Source organism: Marmota flaviventris, chromosome 1 (genome assembly GCF_047511675.1).
Source record: "Marmota flaviventris isolate mMarFla1 chromosome 1, mMarFla1.hap1, whole genome shotgun sequence".
Taxonomy (NCBI): domain Eukaryota; kingdom Metazoa; phylum Chordata; class Mammalia; order Rodentia; family Sciuridae; genus Marmota; species Marmota flaviventris.
This window is the reverse complement of record NC_092498.1, coordinates 218,315,781-218,334,097: the sequence shown is the minus strand read 5'-3', so window position 1 is coordinate 218,334,097 and position 18,317 is coordinate 218,315,781. Positions and strand designations below refer to the sequence as shown.

General features: G+C 66.0%; 1 protein-coding gene across 2 annotated transcripts; it reads right to left on the bottom strand.

Moving 5' to 3' along the window:
* Nucleotides 1-1,066: 1,066 nt before the first annotated feature.
* Nucleotides 1,067-17,559, bottom strand: Zbtb7a (zinc finger and BTB domain containing 7A). Of its 2 annotated transcripts, none has more exons than XM_027952456.2 (3): nt 17,479-17,559; nt 7,938-9,192; nt 1,067-5,183 (listed from the first exon to the last, which is right to left on the bottom strand). In XM_027952456.2, the coding sequence occupies exons 2-3, from the start codon at nt 9,176-9,178 to the stop codon at nt 4,691-4,693; spliced, it is 1,734 nt and encodes a 577-aa protein (XP_027808257.1). In that variant the 5' UTR covers nt 9,179-9,192; nt 17,479-17,559; the 3' UTR covers nt 1,067-4,690. The 2 variants fall into 2 exon arrangements, with proteins under 2 accessions (XP_027808257.1, XP_027808256.1); XM_027952455.2 differs by lacking the exon at nt 17,479-17,559 and adding an exon at nt 16,281-16,404.
* Between the last annotated feature and the right edge of the window lie 758 nt (nt 17,560-18,317).

Here is an 18,317-nt window from a genome sequence, read left to right as displayed (position 1 = left end):
AGGTGGACGTCCAGGCAGTCCATGTGTACAGGAGTATCCTCGGCCAGAGCAGGAGCAAGCTGACAGCTGCAGTGTGGACAGACCTGAGGACTCTGCTCAATGACAGGACAGAGTCCAAGATGGACGTGGACCCACGGGTGCTGGACTGGGGAGGGATGGGGGGTTGCTCATGGGGACAGGCTTCCTCTTAGGGTGGTGGGATATTCTGAACCAGATACCCATGGCCATACAATTTGTACCAGAGACCAGAGACCACAGGCCTCAGGGTGAGCCGCACGCTGCCACGTGGAGCATGCCTTCTTGAAAGTCACAGGCCGAAGCCCAGCACTCCCTCCTGCCCCGGGTCCCCGTGGTGTGGCCTGGGCCTTTGTGCAGCAGATTCAGCATGGACCAGCCTGGCTCAGCAGCTGACTGCAGATAGGTGAGTGCCAGGAGAGCGGCCACAGGGTCAACAAGAGCACCCTGGTGGTATGTCCAAGCCAGAGCTGGGCCTTGCCGACTCCCAGTGGCTACTAATAGGAAAAGCCCCACTGACAGGGAGCCAAGGGTCTGACCAGCTTGGTCGGCCTGGGCAGATCCCACCACCCATCCTGCCCCATCCTGACGATGGGAGGGCAGGAGGCAGGAGGAGGGGTTCTCCCTGGAGTCCTGCACCGAGCTGTTCGGTGACCCCCAGCCCAGAGGGTGCAGACAGCAGCCCAGGACTTCCTCCCCAGTGTGTGGGGCCTGGCATGGGGTGGCACTTCCAGGGCCTCGAGTGGGTACCAAGACCACCCAAGCCAGACCCTCCCAAAGCCCTGGCGCTGCAGATGGCCAAGGTCAGGGCTGTGCAGATTCCACCCTGACCCCAGCCAGTTCTCCTCACCTGCCCACACGCTTGCCGCTGTCCCTCGGGCCCTGGTATCACCTGCCCTGGCCCAGGTACTGCCTGGGCACCCACCACCCATCCTGCCCCTGAGGGACCAACTGCCCAAGCTGGGCAAGAAGAGTCTGGCTGGAGCCAGAGTCGGCGTCCCAGGCCCCCCCCCCCCATCGACTCCCCCACAAAACACAGAGGACACCAAGATCAGGCAGGACGCCGAGCGGTCATAACAGGCTGCGTTTAGTGGTTGTTTTATGTACAAGAAAAATGATTTTTTTCTGGTTTTTCATCATCTTTTGCCTTTTTGTTTTTTTTTTTTTTTCTTACTTTAAAGCTTTCCCCCCACCCCCAAAAAGTGCATTTTTATCAATTTTTTTTTTAAATCTCCCACACTTATAAAGACTCTCAAATACAGTCTATGGAATGTCTGCTGTGCTCTGTACCCAGCGGGCACCGCCCTGCCCCACTCACAGGCCTGGCCCCCGTGTCCAAGGCACCTCGTGTCTGGGCCGGGGGCCTGGGCAGCCCTGCCCGCCTGCCCACCCACCGCCCCACGTAGATCTAGGGTTAGTGTGAGCTCGTCTCAACTGAGATCCGGCCCCGGGGCCGGGCCCCACCTGACCCGTCCTGTGCCAGCCACCCCCACCTCTGGGGAGCTGCTTCCTCAGCTTAAATAACTTTTTAAAATAAAACTGCAAATATAAATATCTTTCTTTCTCAAAAAATAGGATTTTTGCTTTCTTTTTTTTTTTTTTTTTGGTTTTTACATTTTTCTTTTTTTTTTTTTTCCCTGTTTTTCCTTTTGGTCTGTCCCACCTCCTACAGTCCCGGTGGCCCACACTGCCCCCATCCTGGGCCTGACTTGGACCTGGGCCGCAGCATGGCCACAGGCTGCTGCGCCCACCACCACTCAGGGGTCCCAGCAGTGCTCCGTGTCCCTGGCCACCCAAGGGGAAGAGGCCGGGGACCCTCCTGTCCCATGGTGAGGGGAAGCAGAGGGACAGCTCTGGACACACAGGGTGACACGCAGGCTGGCCCTCCCGCATCTTACATTCAACGGGTATGGGGTTTTTCATTTTATTTTTTTGCCTTTTTTCCCCTAATCTTGGAAGGTGGGGTGGGAGGGGGAGTGAGGAGCAGCGACTGGACGGGGCCTCTCCAGGGCCCCAGCCTGGGCTGGCCCCCACTCACACACGGGCGCCCGCACGGCCTCGCCAGGATGATGGAAAGAACATTTCACTTTTTCTTTCTTTCTTTTCTTTTCTTTCTTTTTTTTTTTTTTTTTTGTACCAGGCAGTTAAAAAAAAAAAAAAAACCAAAAAAAAAAAAAAAACCCAAAAAACAAAAAAAAAAGAAAACAAAAACAAAACCCCAACCACCGAAGGAAAGCCTCTGGAGTCCCAGACAGCGCCCTCCTCAGCCTCGCCGTTTCCTGAAACGCGAAAATTCAGCAGTATCTTTGGCAACACTTTATCACAACCTTAATTTAAAGAATAAAAATAAAATCGATCCACGTCTATATACAGTATGTGATTGCGCAGTCGGGGGCGGGGGTCCGGCTCTGGGCCCATGCAGACGCCGCGGCCGGGCCGGGTGGCGTTAAGGCAGAGGGCGCGGGGCAGCGAAGCGGGGGGCTGGGCGGGGCTCAGTGCAATGCCCGAGGGGCTCCGGGTGAGTGGCTGGCGGGCAGCCTGGTCCTGCCAGAGTCCCGAGGGCTCTGTCCCCCAAATCTGGTGGCCTCTGCTGGCCAGGATGACATCAGTGATTTGAGTGGGTCTTATTGCGAGGGGCCTGGGGGTGGAAGGGCACTCGCCCCGGGGCCTCTCTGGAACGACGGCCGGTGCGAGTGCCCTGCCTGACCTGGCAGTCCTCTCTGGAGCAGCTCGCCCTGTGACATCGGGGTGCAAACAGGCCAGCACCACCCGCCCCGGGGCCTGCCCCTTCTGCTGGCCCAGAGGGGGGATCCTGAGACATTTGGGGGGCTGATGGGCTGGAGGGTGGGGGGGGACAAAAAGTATCTGGTAGAAACAATATGAAACATTCCGCCTTCTTACAAGCTTCCCTTTAAAGACAAAAGGATGAGACAGTTGTCACAGACAGGGTGCCAGGCCACCAAGAGGGGTGGGGATGCAGGGACGCCCCTCCGCCCCAACCAGGCATCGACAGGAGGAGCCTCAGGTCTGCGGAGCGTCTATGTACAGGCCCCGCTAGACTGCGTGGGCCGGAGGGAGTTGGAGGGCACCTGGCATCGTCCCCTCCCCAACCCCGGCCCTGTCCGTGGCCTGCGGCTCGGTCTGCACCGGGCCTTTGGAAGCCCGAGGTTGGGGAGAGGCAAATGCCATCCCTCGGGTTACAGTCAGTGCCTTTGAGTAAAAAGGGGGTGTGGGGGGAGGCTAAGGCCCTGGAGCAGGGACCCCCGCAGCAGGGCAGCCCTGTTGGAGGGCAGGTCCTGGGGGACGGGAGGGACATGGGGCTGGGGGACTGGTTAGTCTGGCTGGTTGGAAGGCCAGCCCTCTCTCGGGCCGTCCCTGAGCTAGGGAATAAGGGAGGTGGGTGCCCAGGACAGAGATGGCCACCATATGGCTGCAGAGACATCTCCCAACCAAGACGGGAAGTGGGCAGAGCAGGAGGCAGGCAGAGCCGCAGGACCCAGGCCCCGCAGCCTGCCCTCAGCGTGGACCCCCATAGCGGGCAGACACCTGGGGGGTCTCTGGTCCCTTCCGATGGCTTCCTGACCACCCCCCTCAGCCTTGGGGAACAGACGTGGATTCTACGTTTGCGGTGGGTTTTTTATTTTATTATTTTGTACAAAAATAAATTGAGTTTTAGGAATTTCTCTCTCTCTCTCTCTCTCTCTCTCTTTCTTTTTTCAACTTTTCATAGAAGTTGGTTGCAACTTGTAAACATGTTTTTAAATTAAGAGTTAAGATAAAGTACCCGTTCCATTACAAAGTGCCAAGACTTCTAAATGTGGTTGGTGGCCTTTTTCTTTCTTTCTTCCTCTCCGTTTTGTAAAATCTTGGGTTTTTATTGCTTTTGTGACACTGGAACCCCTGCCCTGCCCTTGCTCCCGGTGCCCGCCTCAGGAGGCCCTGGCTCCCTCGGCTCTCAGCGCCCGTGCCGCTGCCCGCTCCTCTGAGGAAAGTATATTATATATATATATATGTCTATATATATCTATATATAAATTTTGTTTTTTAAGGAGGAAAAGAAAATCTAAAAAGTGCTTTAAAAACTTGGGAGAAGGGCGGGGGCGGGGGGGGGGGGGCAGGGTCGAGACAAGTTTTGAATCTCCAAACATGGGGTTCTGGGGGCCTGGGGCGTCCCCGAGGGGTGGACCCCGGGCCACCGGCTCTGAGCCTAAAGGAAGGTGGCAGAGGCCGGGAGCTCCAGGCACCCCCGCCCCAGGCCTGGAAATAAATAGATCCGAGTCTCGAGGCCAGGACGTGCGGAGCTGCGAGGCCACAGGCGGGGTGGGAGGCGGGGGCGCTGGGGACAGCGAGGGGGAGTCCCCCCCTTGGTAAGTGCCCTGAGGAAGGAGGGTGGGGAGGGGACGGGCCATTTAACGTCCGCTCAGAGCAGACAGAAATCATTTAAGGTCTCGTCTGAAAGACGCTAGAACCCCGCGCGGGGGGCAGAGGACAGCTGGCCCGGCCCCAGCTCGCCGCCCGCCTGGCCAGAGCCGGCCGCCCCCCGCCGTGGGCAGGTGGGCGCCCCGCGGCCGGCGGGTGGGGGCAGAGGGAGGCGAAGCTGGCCGGCGGGCGGCCCGCGTGTCTGGAGGGGGTCTGCGTGGGGGTCGGGGTCGGCGGTTCGTTCTCTTTTTTGGTTTTAGGCGAGTCCAGCTGTGAAGTTACCGTCGGTGGTGGCCCCGGGGCCGCCTCCGCTGTCGTCTCCACCGCCAGCGCCCGCTACATTCAACCGGCCCGAGCTGTCGGGGCTGGCCTCGTCCTCGTCCTCGTCCTGGTCCTTAAAGTGCTTCTCCTGGCCGTTGCGCCGGGCGTCGGGGGAGCCGGGCGCAGCGGGGGCGCCGGGGGGCGCGGCGGGCCCAGGGGCCGGGGGCTCGGGGCCGCCCCGCACGCGGGGCTTGCGGCCTCGGCGCGAGGGGACGCCGTTGCAGCCGTCCTTCTTGAGGTGCCTGTGCAGGTGGTCGGAGCGCACGAAGGTCTTGCAGCAGCTGTCGCACTGGTAGGGCCGCAGCCCCGTGTGCACGCGCATGTGGTTCTTGAGGTCGTAGTTGTGCGCGAAGGCGGCGCCGCACTGCTGGCACAGGTAGGGCTTCTCCCCCGTGTGCTTCCGCATGTGCACCTTGAGCTTGTCCTGCCTGCGGGCGGGCGGCACGGGGCAGGTCAGCGGCTGCTCCCACCCACCCCCAGCACGGCCCCCAGCTGGGAAAGCCGGCCACACCCGCGGAATGACCAGTTCCCCGAGATGCCCACACCCAAGTGGGGACAGGCCACAGCCAAGCGGGAGGAGCGGGTGTGCAGGGCGGTCTGCGAGGCCAGCGGGCGCCCGGGGCTGGAGCGGGGCCTCCTCCCTGCTGCTGGGGGGGGGGGGGCAAGGAGGCCCTAGTGCCACGGGGGGGGGGGGGGGGGGGGGGGCAAGCGAGTGGCGGCTGCATTCACCCCACAGGAGCCGAAAACAGCACAGTGAGCCGGGTGGCCCTGCCCTCCCGTTGCCACCCCCTGGGCACTGTTGACAGACAGGGGACCCAAAGTTCTGATCTAAGTACTCAAAAGTCCTGCATCCCGAGAAATCCCTCAGTCCTGCACACACAGGGGCGGCTGGTCCCTGCATAACTAAGGCCCCACCTCAACGGCCAGGCCCTGCCCACTCTCCCAACCCTCTGGCACCTGGGCACCCTGGCTGTCACGCCCCAGCCCTCCCAGGGCCTCTGCATGCCCAGTCCTCACTGCCAGGCTCCCTCGCCATCACCATCCCGCACTCCACGTGGGGCTGTGAGCAGGGACAGCGGGGACCAAGTGTGACCCCAGGGCCTCTCCCCGTGCCACACGCCCCAGTGAGCAACGAGGACCCACCTCAGCACAAAGCTGGTCCCCACATAGACCTGAGGTGACAATGGCCCAGAGACCTCCCCCCTGCTCCACCCTAGAGGGCAGGCACACGGGGCTGCCAAGTCCAGACTCCTACTCACCCCTCAAGGCCTCCGGTGGATGTCCCCTGTCTGCCCCTCTGCCTCTCCCAGCCCCCAAGGTCCGGCTCCTCCAGGCCCAAGACCTTCCCCTGGCACTGCCTGCAGACCTGGGCCGCTGCTCGCTCCGACCACCTGTGGCTCTCGGCTGCCCCAAGGGTCAGGACCGGTCCCTACACCACACTCCTGTCCCTCGCCATTTCTGTAGCCCTGGAGCCAGCAGGACTCAGCCCACCTGTGTTGCCAGTCCTCAGGCATCAGGCCGCTCCCTCCATCCACAAACCCCCCGCTGCAGTCTCCCAGGTGCCCTGCCCAGCCCTGGCGCAGGCTTGAGGCCCAGAGGGCACAGCACTACACAGAGCCCGGCTTAGGCTGGGAGGCTCAGAGAGGGGAAGTGACGTGCCCAGGGTTGCACAGCGGGCCAGGGGCCGAGCAGAGGCAGGGTGGGGGTGGAGGCAGCCCAGTTTCATCACCCCGCGCCCCGGCCTGGGTAATTATAGCCCGGCTGCCACAGGCCCTGCTTACTCAACGCTCTGCTCTGACTCAGAGGGGCCCCTGGGCTCCCAGGCCTGGGTGGGAGGACCCGGGGCCCTGGGGAGGGGGATAAAGCGGAAGCCAGCTGCGCGAGGGAGAAGGGGCCTCACGGGGACCTGCGGTGCCTCAGTTTCCCTACACTCGGCTGGGGTCGGCCCCAGTGGAGGCAGGACAGACTGAGACAGCCTGGCCTCCAGAGCCCCAGGCCCGGAGGTGGGTCGGACACTGGCCCGGTATGATGACCACCCTGAGTGGCAGGCGGGCCCTTGGCCTCTGTGGAGCTCAGAAACCCCTGGACAGAGCTCACAGCCACCTCAGGAACCCTGCCTGGGCAGGAAGGGTCCCAGGCTGAGGACGGGCTCACAGGGCAGGAGCTGGGCTGCCTCAGCGGCGCCCTTTGCCCCCACCTGGCACTGCAGACTGGGCCCCACCCGCCTCTCCTGGCCTGCTGGGGAGGGGGCCAAGGGTGCTGGGGAGGGGTCAGCCCCGGTTCCTGTCCCAGTGGGGTGGGGCTGGGAAGCTGGGACAATGGCCTCTTTCTTTGCCTTGGTAGGCGTGGCGGGGGAACCCCATGGCGGGTGGGGGGCAGGGGGTGACGCTGAGTCACCCTGCCTGGCCGGGCCCCTGCCTGCCAGCCCTACCGCCCCCACTGGTCTGGCCTGCCTTGGTTCCACACAGCCCGGCCGGCCACCTCTGACCTCCAAGACTACCCCCAGCCACCTGCCCCCAGCCTGGCCTTGAGCTCCACCCGAGGACTGAGCCCCTGGCTCTGTCCAGGCCAAGTCAGCCGCAGGCCCTTTGCACTGGCTGTCTCTGCCTGACCACCATTTCCAGGGCTCCTCCCTGTGCCCCGTGAGTCTCGGTGCCCATGCCTCAGTCCGCCCGCTGCCCTGGCTGCCCCACAGGGACTGTGCCTGCTCCACGCTGTGAACCCTTGGGCCTGATCAGGGCTGCATACAGAAAGCGCCTGACAAACGTGGGCTAAATGAGATGATTACCCGCTCTACAGACAGCTCACTCCCCAAGAGCAGCCCATCCTCCCAAGGCAGAGTCAGGGAGCCCTCCTTCCACAGAGAAGGGCCACCCCAAACAGAAGAGCCGGTCAGGTCCGCGCCTGGGCTGTGCGCCGGGCTGTGCTGCTGCGGGCCGCACTCAGGCCCTTTCACTTGGCTTTGAGGCAGAGCCTTGCTAAGTCGCTCAAACCGGCCTCAGACTGGGGATCCTCCTGCCTCAGCCTCCCTAGGCCGCTGGGCAGACAGGAGTAGCCAGCATGCCTGGCTCATGCTGTCTGTCTGACCAGGTCGTCTGTCTGGTGCCTGGGCTGCCCCCAGATGAAGCTGGAGCAACTGAGGTGGGGGATGGGCACGGAGGGGGCGGGGCGGGGCGGCTCACCTGGTGAAGCGGACCTTGCAGATGCTGCACTCGTAGGGCTTCTCGCCCGTGTGGGTGCGGATGTGCCGCGGCAGCTTGCCGGCGCCCTGGATGACCTTCTCGCAGATGGGGCACTTCTGGAAGGCCTTGGCGCGGATCTTCTTCTCCCCCTTCTGAGACCAGGCGGGGTAGACGTCCCCCTCGTGGGCGCTGCTGAAGTACTTCAGGTAGTAGTCCATGACGCCCTTGTCGTCCGCCCGCGACTCCTCGTCGCTGTCCCCGGTCCGGCCCACCGAGGACATCATCTGCTGCAGCAGCGTGCTGGCCGCCAGCCCGTCCACGTCAGGCGCGTCCCCGTCCTCGCCCTCGGCTGCGCCCGACAGGAAGCCCGGAGAGTCGCCCGGCTCGGGGGCGGCCTCCGACAGCGAGGCCGCCTCCTCCTCCCCACCCCGGCTGTAGTGGCCGTTCTGCGTGGTGGCCGGGGGCGCCGCCGGTGGAGGAAAGAGACCCCCGGTGGGGGCGTCCTCATCCCGCTCTGGCCACAGGCCCGGGTTGCTGTCGCCCTCGTCCCCGTCTCCTGCCGGGGGCCGCTCGGCCGGGGGCCCTGGTCCGTAGAAGTCCAGGCCGTTGCAGTCACCGGCGGCCACGGCGGCCACGGCAGCGGCCACGGCCTCCTTGGTGGCATCCAGGTCATCCTCGGAGGCCCCGAAGGCCGGCCAGGGGAAGGCGGCGGCGGCGGCGGGGGGCAGGCTGTTCATGGGGTTGCTCTGGAAGAACTCCAGGTACTCCTTGGCCCGCAGCAGGTTGCGCTGGCCCACCTGGTCCACCAGCTCCAGCTGGCCCGCATCGGCGCCCGCATCCGCCGCCAGGATCTGCCGGTCCAGGAGGTCGGCGCACACGTGGCTCACGGCGGGGATCTCCAGCAGGCGGGCGGCGCTGAGGATGTCGCCCACGTTGGCCGTGCTGACCGTGAGCGTGGCCGTGTAGGCGAAGTCCATGAGCGCGGTGAGCGCCTCGGCGCTGACGAAGTCGATCTCGTACACGTTCTGCTGGTCCACGACCGCGCCCGACGTGAACAGCTTCTTGAAGTACTGGCTGCAGGCGGCCAGCACGGAGCGGTGCGTGGGGAACTCGCGGCCCTCCACCAGGATGACCACGTCGCACAGCAGGCCCTGCGTGCGCTGCTCATTCAGCCCGCTCAGGATGTCACTGCTGTGGTCGGGGAACGGGATCCCGATGGGGCCGTCCACGCCGCCGGCCATCTTCCGCGTGAGACCTGCAGAGGGAAGAAGGGGCTCATGAGCGGGGGCCTGGGACCCCAGCTATAGCACCTGGTCTCACCCCACCTGGTCTCCTTGGCCATGCGTGAAGGCACTCGGGGCTCCTGAGCTGTCTCACTGACGTGACACTGTGCTGGCCAGACCTGTGCCCAGCCTGGAGGACAGGAGGCCTGCCTGAGGGGCACGGAGGTCTCGGCACACATGCACGAGCTGGGTTCCCACGAGTCGGAGGCCAGCAGCCACCCACTGCACACCCCTGCCCCGGGGGAGTGAGAAGGCAGCTGGGGAACCCCAGGGAGGGCAGGCCACGTCTGGACTCAGACCCAGGAACACGGCCTCTCTGCTGCCCCAAGACCTGCAAGAGTGAGGCCAAAACTTGGCACCCAGGCTGTGCCCCGGACAGGGTCAAGGGCACCGTGGACGGGCCCTATTGCAGCAGGGCCAGGGACTGCTGGAACGTCTTCCTGCCTCGTGAGCCCCCAGGACAGGCTCAGCCCTGGCAGTGAGTAATAGGGAAAACCAGGCACCGCCCAGGCCGTCCCCTAAGGAGTGGCAGGGGGCCGGGGGCTCTGTCCACCTCCAGTCCCACAGCTAGCTCTGGCAGGCCTTCTGTCCAGCTGTGCTGTCCAGCCCAGGGGAGCACCCTGGCATACCCTGGGCCTCACTGTCCCCATCTGTCAAATGGGCAGAGGTCTCTGGAGGGGCTGGCCCTGGGGAGACTGTCCGTCCCGCCCCCTCTTCCCCACCCCTCCTCCTTCCGCCTTCCCCTGGGCCGTGACTCACCCGCCCACTCGGGCACTTGTGCAACCCTCTGGCTCCTGTCCCCACCCTCCACCCTCTCCAGGGAGCCCGGCTGCCCCACGCCACCCAGCACAGCCCACATTCCTCCAGGTCCTCTGGGCCCAGCAGCTCCCAGGCCAGAACCCCTGGATGTCACCCCGAGGACAGGGCCAAGAGGCTCTTCCCCAGGCTCCTGAGGACCAAGACCCCCACCCTATCTCCCAGCCCTGTGGCCGGGCCCAGCCCTTACCCCTGTGAACCTGGTGAGGCCAGCAAGCAAGGCCCAGAGCTGGCCCAGCAAAACCCAAAGCCACGGCCGCTCTCCCCCCAAGGGTGGCCCTTGGCGCAGGGTCCAGCCAGGGCCACAAGAGGCCTTTGTGCGGCTGCACGCTTCCTGGGACTCGCGGCCCCTCGGCCACCCGCCCACCCTTTCCCGCTGCACCAGCTGCTCACTCCCCGTCCCTGGCCTGGGGGGAGGCTCAATGGCTGCTGGGAGTGGGGGGCTGGGGCGACCCTACAGGCGGCGTGGCGGGAAGCCTCCCAGGAGCCCCCTCCAGTGGCTTCCACCCCCTGCCACCATCTGCCGTCTGGCCCCGGGCCTTGGGCAGCGTGTGGGCAGATGGGGCTCTGGATCAGACAGCCCTAGCCCTCCCCGCCCGACATGGGAGGGACGGGACCTCTGACCCAGGCCACCAACGCCCCAAGATGGCCACCCTGGTCCGCTCTCCCCTCAGGTGACCTGGGGTCCCCTCGGGAATGGCTTAGAGGTGTCTCCAGGGGCCTCAAGGCTGGGACCCGAAATGGTCCAAGTGACTCAGCCCTCGCGGTGGCCGCCCCACCCCCTCCGGCAAAACCACCCTGGCGTCCCACCAGGCGCCGGGCTCTGAGGGCCAGGGGCTGCCACAGCCCTATTTTAAGTGCTAAGATGCCCGGACTCCAGGCCACCATGGGGCCTAGCTGGGCCAGAGGGTCCGTGCCTCTGCCCTCTCCCTCCCAGATGTCACCAGAGACCATCTCACCCCAGGGCCAGGCCTGGGCAGACACCACACAGGAAAGCACCCCGGGTGCCCAGGCCCTCACTCAACAGAGGAGGAAACCCAGACCCAGAGAAGACCAGAGTCCTACCAAGGGCACCCGGCAAGGCTGGCCACAGGGGCTGGCCCCAGCCCAGAACCCCAGGCGCCCCGGCCCTGGAGTCCACACTGGCTGAGCAGACACCTGACCCACGCCCACTCCAGGAACACCAACCACCTGCCGCCACACCCCAGGCCACCACCCCCACCTGGGCCTCTGGGGGCCTCTCCCTGAGAACAAGGCCCAAGACCCTGCTTTGAAGCAGGAGGAAACTGAGGGCCCGGCCCAAGCCCCTGGGGTCCCAGGATCACCAAGCACCTGTGCGCCTCCGACCTTCTGCACCTGCCACTCCTCCCTGGGGGTCTAGGGTTCCCCTCCATGTAGGTGACCCAGCTGTCACCCGACAGAGTAGGTGCCATGCCTTCTCCCCAGAAAGCCCACCCCACACTGGCCCAGACCCACCCTCGGGGCCACCAGTCATAGCAGCTCCTCCCCCAGGTCCCTGTGGGGTTTCCGGGGCTGCTGGGTGCTGACTCGGCGGGCGGGCGGGCGGCAGGCCCCAGCAGGCCCCTCCAGAACTGGAGCCGCACCTGGCTCCCCAGCCTGGCCTCCTCAAGGGGCACACAGTAGGGCCACAGCACCCGGCCCCGCCCACCCCTCCAACCTGGGTCACCCCTGGCTTCTGGTGTCGAGGCAGGGATCCAGGCTGCCTGGGAGCCCTCCCTGCGCCCTCAACCTTCGGGAACTAAGCAGCGCCTCCGCTCCGTCCCCAACCCTGAGAAGCTGGGGTGATGGACCCTGCTGAGGACAGGGGCAGTGGGGTCACCTAGGAAGGACCCCAGATCACCAGGGAACAGGCTGAGCAAAACGGGGCAGGGGCGGCAGGAAGGGGCTTGCCCCCCCAAGGTCACACGGCAGGCTGGGGTGGGGGCACCCTCCCCCCACGCTGCTCAGGAAGGGGCCAGGGGGCCGGCGGGGGGCTGAGCAGGTGATTGCCATCAGCTGCCTTCCTGGAGGGCACTTCCGGGGCAGTGAAGCTCAGGGAGGGGACGGCCCCCTCCCCACCCAGGGAGGGAAGAGGAGGACAGTCAAGGGGAGGGCCAGCAGGTTCAGGTCGACCCCCTGCAACCACCTGACCTTGTACAAGAGGCACCACTCTCAGAGCCTCAGTCTCCTGGGGAGGGGGCAGTATTAAGGGCCCCTTTACAGCCAGGGAGCACAAGGACAGAGCCCCACACACGTCCATGGGCAAGGTCTGCCTGAGGACCCAGTGCATACCACACGGGGCCCAGAAGGCCGGCCAGCCAGGCCGTCAAACCCCACAACGTCACCCTGCTGCTGGCGGAGGAAGAGGGTGGGAGAGCCTGAGTGGGAAACCAGAGGGCACAACCAGACCCAGAGAGGGTGGGCAGCAGCCCAAGGTCACACAGCAAGTCGGCAGGCAGGTGTGGCTGCCAGGCCCCGCCCAGCAGCCCCTGCCCTCCCAGTCAGGAAGCCTGTGTGGCAAGGTTGGTCCAGAGGGTTACCCCGCCCAGACCTGGTGCCAATTCCCGCCTGGCCCGGGCTTCATGGGACAGGAATGCAGGGTCCTGAACAAGGGGCACCAACAGCCGGACGGCCGCCAGCCCGCCCCCTGCCCACCTGTCCTCCTGCCCTCACAGGCAGGCAGGCCTCCCCCAGGCCAGGCAGGGAGCAGGCAGGCCCTCGGCCATTTTACATGTCCATTTATTGCCCTAAATGGGGAGGGGCTTCCTGCCCAGGCCTTAAAGGGCCAGAGGAAGGAAAGCAGCTGCCTGGTGGGAAGTGTGTGGGTGTGGATAGGGATGGAGACAAGGAGGCCCTGGGGACCCCTCAGTCCTGGATGGGGCTGCAGCCCACCCTGTTCCACACTCAGTGTAGTCACAGGCCAGAAGCCGAGTCCAGAGGCTGGTTCCAAGACAGCATCAGGAAACTGGCCGTCCACAATGGAGGTGGGGAGGGAATGAGCTTCCTGTCACCAGGGGTAAGCAGGACCTGACTCCTAGCATCCCAGCTCTGTCCACCTCGTCCTGCCCGAGGCTGCCTGCACCTGCTACCCAAGATGCCCAAGAGTGGCCAGAGTGACCTGGAAGGACCTGCTCTTCTCCACCGCTCCACCTCTCCTGGAGGCACACCCGCCTGACACCTGGGCCATCTGCAGCACCCCACCCAGCCTGGAAGCCCGGGGTGAAGGGACCCTGGCACCCAGTGGCCTGCCTGCAGGATCTGGACAGAGCCCTCCTGACAGACATCCTGATAGGAGATGGTACTGGACCTTGTTTTCCAGTCAAACCAGAAAGGCGTGGGTGGGACGCTTCCAACGAGTGGCCATAGCTGTCCACAGCCCGCTGGGGGGACAGATGGAGGGGCTGGGCCTTTGTCCACAGGCCTCATGAGTGCCAGATTCTCTGCAGGGCATCTCCTATGCCACGGGGCTCTGAATTCGGGTCTTGTGGGCCTCTCAACAGAGTCCTGTCCAGGTCGACCCTCACCACCCCAGGAGGGAGGGTCTGCAATTACTGCCCCATTTTGCAAGTAGAAAACAGGCACAGAGAGGGAAAGGGACTTGCCCAGGGTCAACAGCAAAGCTGGAATTTGAACACAGGCCATCTAACTGACTAGTCCTGCCTAACTAGTCCTCCCAGGTCTCCTCATTTCCCTTCCTCCAACACAGCCCCAGGTACCACCATGGCATGAACCCCCCACACACCCTGAGGCCAAAGATTCAGGTTGGCCTCTTCTCAGGCCCCTCAGAGATCCTGCAATGGCACAGAGAGAGGTCACCTGGGGCCTGGGGACAGCTGACACCCGCCAACTCAGGGTGCCAGGTCTAACCCCTCCAGTCCAGCACAGGGGGGGGCTCCCCAAGGCCCTGACACAGGGCAGCAGTTGCTCAACACTTGCGCCTGCATAGGACGATACCCAGGGTGAAGATGCTCTCCCTGTCCCACTGATGGGTCGCTAAGGCAGGCAGAGAGCAAGGGACCAGCCTGGGTGGGGTCAGGACCAACCCGCACGGCCTGCTCTCCAGGGCCACAGGAAGGCAGTTCTGGTCTATCAGGTGCGCGTGGCCCAAGCTAACTGTCAGGGGTACTGAGGGTGTCTCTGGTGGCCAAAGCCCACTCCCAATACCCAGCAGATCCCTAGGTGCCCTAAGCAGACCCAGCTGCTTTCTCCACAAGGGGTAAGGGGAGGTCAGAGGGACCTGCAGACGACACTTGGGGAACCCTAAGACAATGCTGCTGTCACAGGACAACCACGGGCCTGGGGGCCTGTCCAAGGTCACAGAACAAGTGGGCCAGCATTCCATTCCCAGACCACCCCCTGCACAGCCAGTCTGCCTCACAGGGCCTGGCCAGGAGTTCTGGCTCTAGAGCAGCCACTTGGGTTGCCTCTGGTACAAACCTCAAAATCCAGAGCCCTGTCCGCCTCACAGGCCAAAGTGTGCGATTGGAGTGCTACAGCTAAGCAGGGGTAGGGGTCCCCTGTGCACATGTCACACTTAAAAGTGTCTACCATAGGAGAATGGCAGGCAGGAGGACTGGAGCCTGTACTGTGTGACCTCAAGAACCTCAATGGCCCTCTCTGAGCCTCAATGTCATCCTTGGGCGAAGCTGTGGTGACAGGAGTGAGGGCTCTACCTCCAACCTCTCTCACACTCTGGGAGACACAGGTGAGCAGGTGCCCGGTTGTGACACAGGGAATAGAGACACTTGGGAAAGGCCCCATGCTGAGAAACAGAACCAAAAGGGTCAGACCCAGCACTGGCTGGGTGACCTTGGGCTGCTCTCGGTCTCCCTGCGCCTCCACATCCTCTGCCCCAGTTCAGGTGCTGCCTCCCCTCTGGACCTCAGTTTCCTCCTATAGCAGCAGGGACGGCGACCAGGTCAATCCAGCTACACATCCGATGGCCTCAAAGAACAGAACAGACCAAAACCAACCAGCACGGGCCAAAGCCTAAGGACCCCTCCCTGCTGGACCTGGGCCACCTGCCTCCACAGGCCTCAAGTCTCCCCAAGGAGCAGGGGCCATCAGCACCCCAACATCGGCTCTTCCTCCCTCTGCCAAGAGTTGCACGGCTCCCAGCCCCGGCCAGGGTGCTGACTGGCCACCACACAGCCAATCAGAACTGAATAATAAATACCCCCCAAGTGACCCACGAATTAAAATTTCAGTGTCCCCGTTGGCTCCTCTTTCCTTGGTGAGGCTTGGCTTTCCCGGCTGCGGCTCTACCCCCTCCCCCAGGCTCGTCTCCACAGCGATGGCTGGCGGTAAACAGAGCCCCGAGCCCAGCCTTAGGTGCCAGGCCCAGCCAGGCCCAGCGCTGCAGGGCCCCTCGGGGGTGGCCCTCAGGGGAAATGGTCCCTGCCTGGAGCCCTACACCGGCAGGCAGCAGTGGCCAGACCTGGGCCCCTGCCCCAGCCTGGGCTCCAGGGACCTCTCCCAGGCCAGGCCTGCCAATAGGAAGTGACCGGTTGGTGGCGGGGAGGCCCCCCCAGTGTGGGAGCGGCACACTCAGGGTTACGCCCTGGCCCTGTCGGGAGTGGGGGGGCTGACATGGAATCCCGGACGCCCTCTCCAGCCGGCTCCGGGAGGCAGCTGGCAGGGAGGAGGAGGGGGTGGCGGGCAAGCCACCAGCCACCCATGGGTGACCCTGGTGGGCCCCTCTGCGGGAAGGGGCATCCACACCTCTGACTTCCGCCGACTGGCTAGGGGGAGAGGGGAGCTGCTTGCCTCCCCGCCAACTCGTGGCTGCATTCCGCCAGCAATTAATAGGAGCCGACTGGGTGCCTGGGCCTGCTTGGATAGCAGCGTCCTGCTGCGGCCCTGGGCTGCTGGGCCTGTTGGCCGGCGCGGGCAGGCCGTGCCTCCCAGGCCCCGCAGAGGCCCGGCCCCGGGGACCGCACGGGCAGCGGAGCTCGGCTGAGCCCCCTGCCAGGCTCGCAACCCCGGGCCGCGAAGGGGCCGCGAAGGGGCCGGGAGGGGGAGGGGGCCGATCGCACTCGCTCGCCCCTCCTGCCCCGGCGCCGGGCTCGCACGTGGTGCTGGCGTCAAGGGGAGGGGGGTCCGGCCGGAGGAGACGGGGTCACGCGCTCCGGGGGCCGGGGCTGTCCTCCGCGGGCCGGGGCGCGCGGCGCGAGGACCAGGCGGGGCGCTGGAAGGGCCTCCACCCCACCGCGGCCCCCAGGCCCGGGCCCGCGCGCGCTCCTACCTCCTTCCCGGGCAGCGCGAGGGGCCCGGCCCCGGCGGCGGCGGCGGCGGCTGCGGCTGGGCTGACTCCCCGAGGCCCGGGAGGCGGCAGTGCGCCTGGCCCCGCGCCACCCCCCGCCGCCGGCGGCCAATCCCCACCCGGGCTGGGGGGAGGGCGATGCAAATTACCCCGGATCTGGGCCCGCCCGCCCGCCTCCCCCGCGCCCGGCCGGCCAGCGCCAGGCCGCGCATCCCCGGGCTCGCCTGCGCCTCACGGCCGCCGGCCGCTGCCCTCCCCGGGGAGCGCCCTCCGGGAGGGGCCGGTGCCCGGCGGGGGGCCGCAGGGAGGGGGCTGGGCACTAGTTACACAACAGGCGGGAGGGGCTGGCGGGCGAGGAGGGGGCGGCCGCGGCCGCGCAGCCGGAAGCTGGGACCGCCACCGGCCCCCGGCGAGGCAGCCCGCACGCCCCGCCCCGTCCGGACCCCGCCCCACGCCGCGCCACCGTGAGCGCCCATTGGTTCTCCGGCCCGCAGTTCACCGCCCCTCCTCCGCACCGTCCCTCCCCGTGTGCCGCCGCGGGCCGCTGGCGCGGAGAACCCTGGGACTTGCAGTGCGCGCCGCTTGCCACCTGCGGACAGTGAGGGACTGGGGAACTACGACGCCCAGAGGGCCCAGCGGCCGCGCCCGCCCACCCCACCCCTTCCCTCTCCTTTGCAAAGCCCCCCTCCCTGTTTTTTCAGCCCCCTCCCCCCCATCCCCCATGGAGCTCCATCCTGGCCAACTCCAACGTATGCACGCAGCACCGAATAGGCCCCCGGGGGGCGAGAGCGCCCCCAGTACATGGCTGCAAAGTTAGCACGCGACGCGCCCCCCTATCACCCCACGCCGGCTCCCCCCACCCTCAGTGCAGCCTCGCTTCCCCTCCCCCGCTCCCCGCGCGCCCGGGAGCCCCGAAAAGCCATGCACGGTTGGGGGGGGGGGGTCTGGCGCACAAGCCCATGCACTTCGACCCCAATCCCCTCTACCGGGCGGCGCCCCTTCCCCGCTCTTGGGATCATGGGCGCCTCCAGCCTCCGGGCTGCTGCCAAGCACCCCCTCCTCTGAAACTTAGGGGACGTCCCCGGATCTCCCGTGGCCCAGAGCGCAGAGTGGGCGCAGCGCCCCCGGCCCGTCCCCGCCCTGCACCCCGTGTCCCGGGCCTCGCCGGGCGCTGACTTACCTCGCGGGGCCGGGCCGGGGCCGGGCCGGGGCGCGCGGGGCCGGGGCCCGGAGTCGGGACTGGGCGCCCTCGGCCGCTGGCCTCCCGGGTCCGCGGCACTCGCGCTGCCCTCGCTCGCGCTGCCCGCGTCGCTCCTCGCTCCGGCGGCGGCGGCGGCGTCGTCACTGCCCCTACAGTAACTGTACAGTACAGCCAAAGCCCCGTATGATGCTCGCGACTCCCTTCCTGGTTTCTCCGAGGGCAAGAGGGGTCCTCCCTTGTCTTAAAGGTGCCGCAGCCGCCGGCCCCCCCACGCCCAGCCCGCCCCCCCAGCCCGGCCTCGGAGGCCAGAACAGGCTCGGCAGGTCGGCTCTTGCCACGTCCCTGCCCTCCCGTGGGGCTTCGCCCGCTGCGCCGGGGAGACCGGGCTGTTATTAGGTTTTGGCAAGTTGGGGGGGGTCCGGCCCGCCCTGGCGCGCCCCCCCCCTCCTTTGACCTCTCCGCCCCGCTGCGCGGCGCAGTGCCAGCTTGCCAGCTTATCTGGCTCCAGAGCTCCCCGGGGCGCGGGGGGAGCGGCCCCCCGGGTGCAGGGGGTGGGGGCCTCCAGATAAACAGGCCCCCAGCCTCGGCGCAGGGCGGGGTGCGGGGGGGCTCGGGCTTTGCCCCCGACGCCTGGGGCGTGGCAGGATGGCAGCGGGGGCGGGGAGTGCTGTGCGCACTGCGAGGTCCTACGCGGGCGTGGGTCGCGCTGCCCCGGCAGCTGGGGGTGGGCGGCGCGGGAGCGGGTGGGGACCCTCGGGGCCAGGCGCCTGCCCTCCCGAGGCCTCAATTTGCCCAGCCGGCGCAAAAGATTCGGGGGC

Coding starts and splice junctions, on each gene's coding strand:
- Zbtb7a (XM_027952456.2), bottom strand. CDS start 9,178: ATGGCCGGCGGCGTGGACGGCCCCATCGGGATCCCGTTCCCCGACCAC. Junction 5,184..7,937: donor TGCAAGGTCCGCTTCACCAG/GTGAGCCGCCCC, acceptor GCCCGCCCGCAG/GCAGGACAAGCTCAAGGTGC.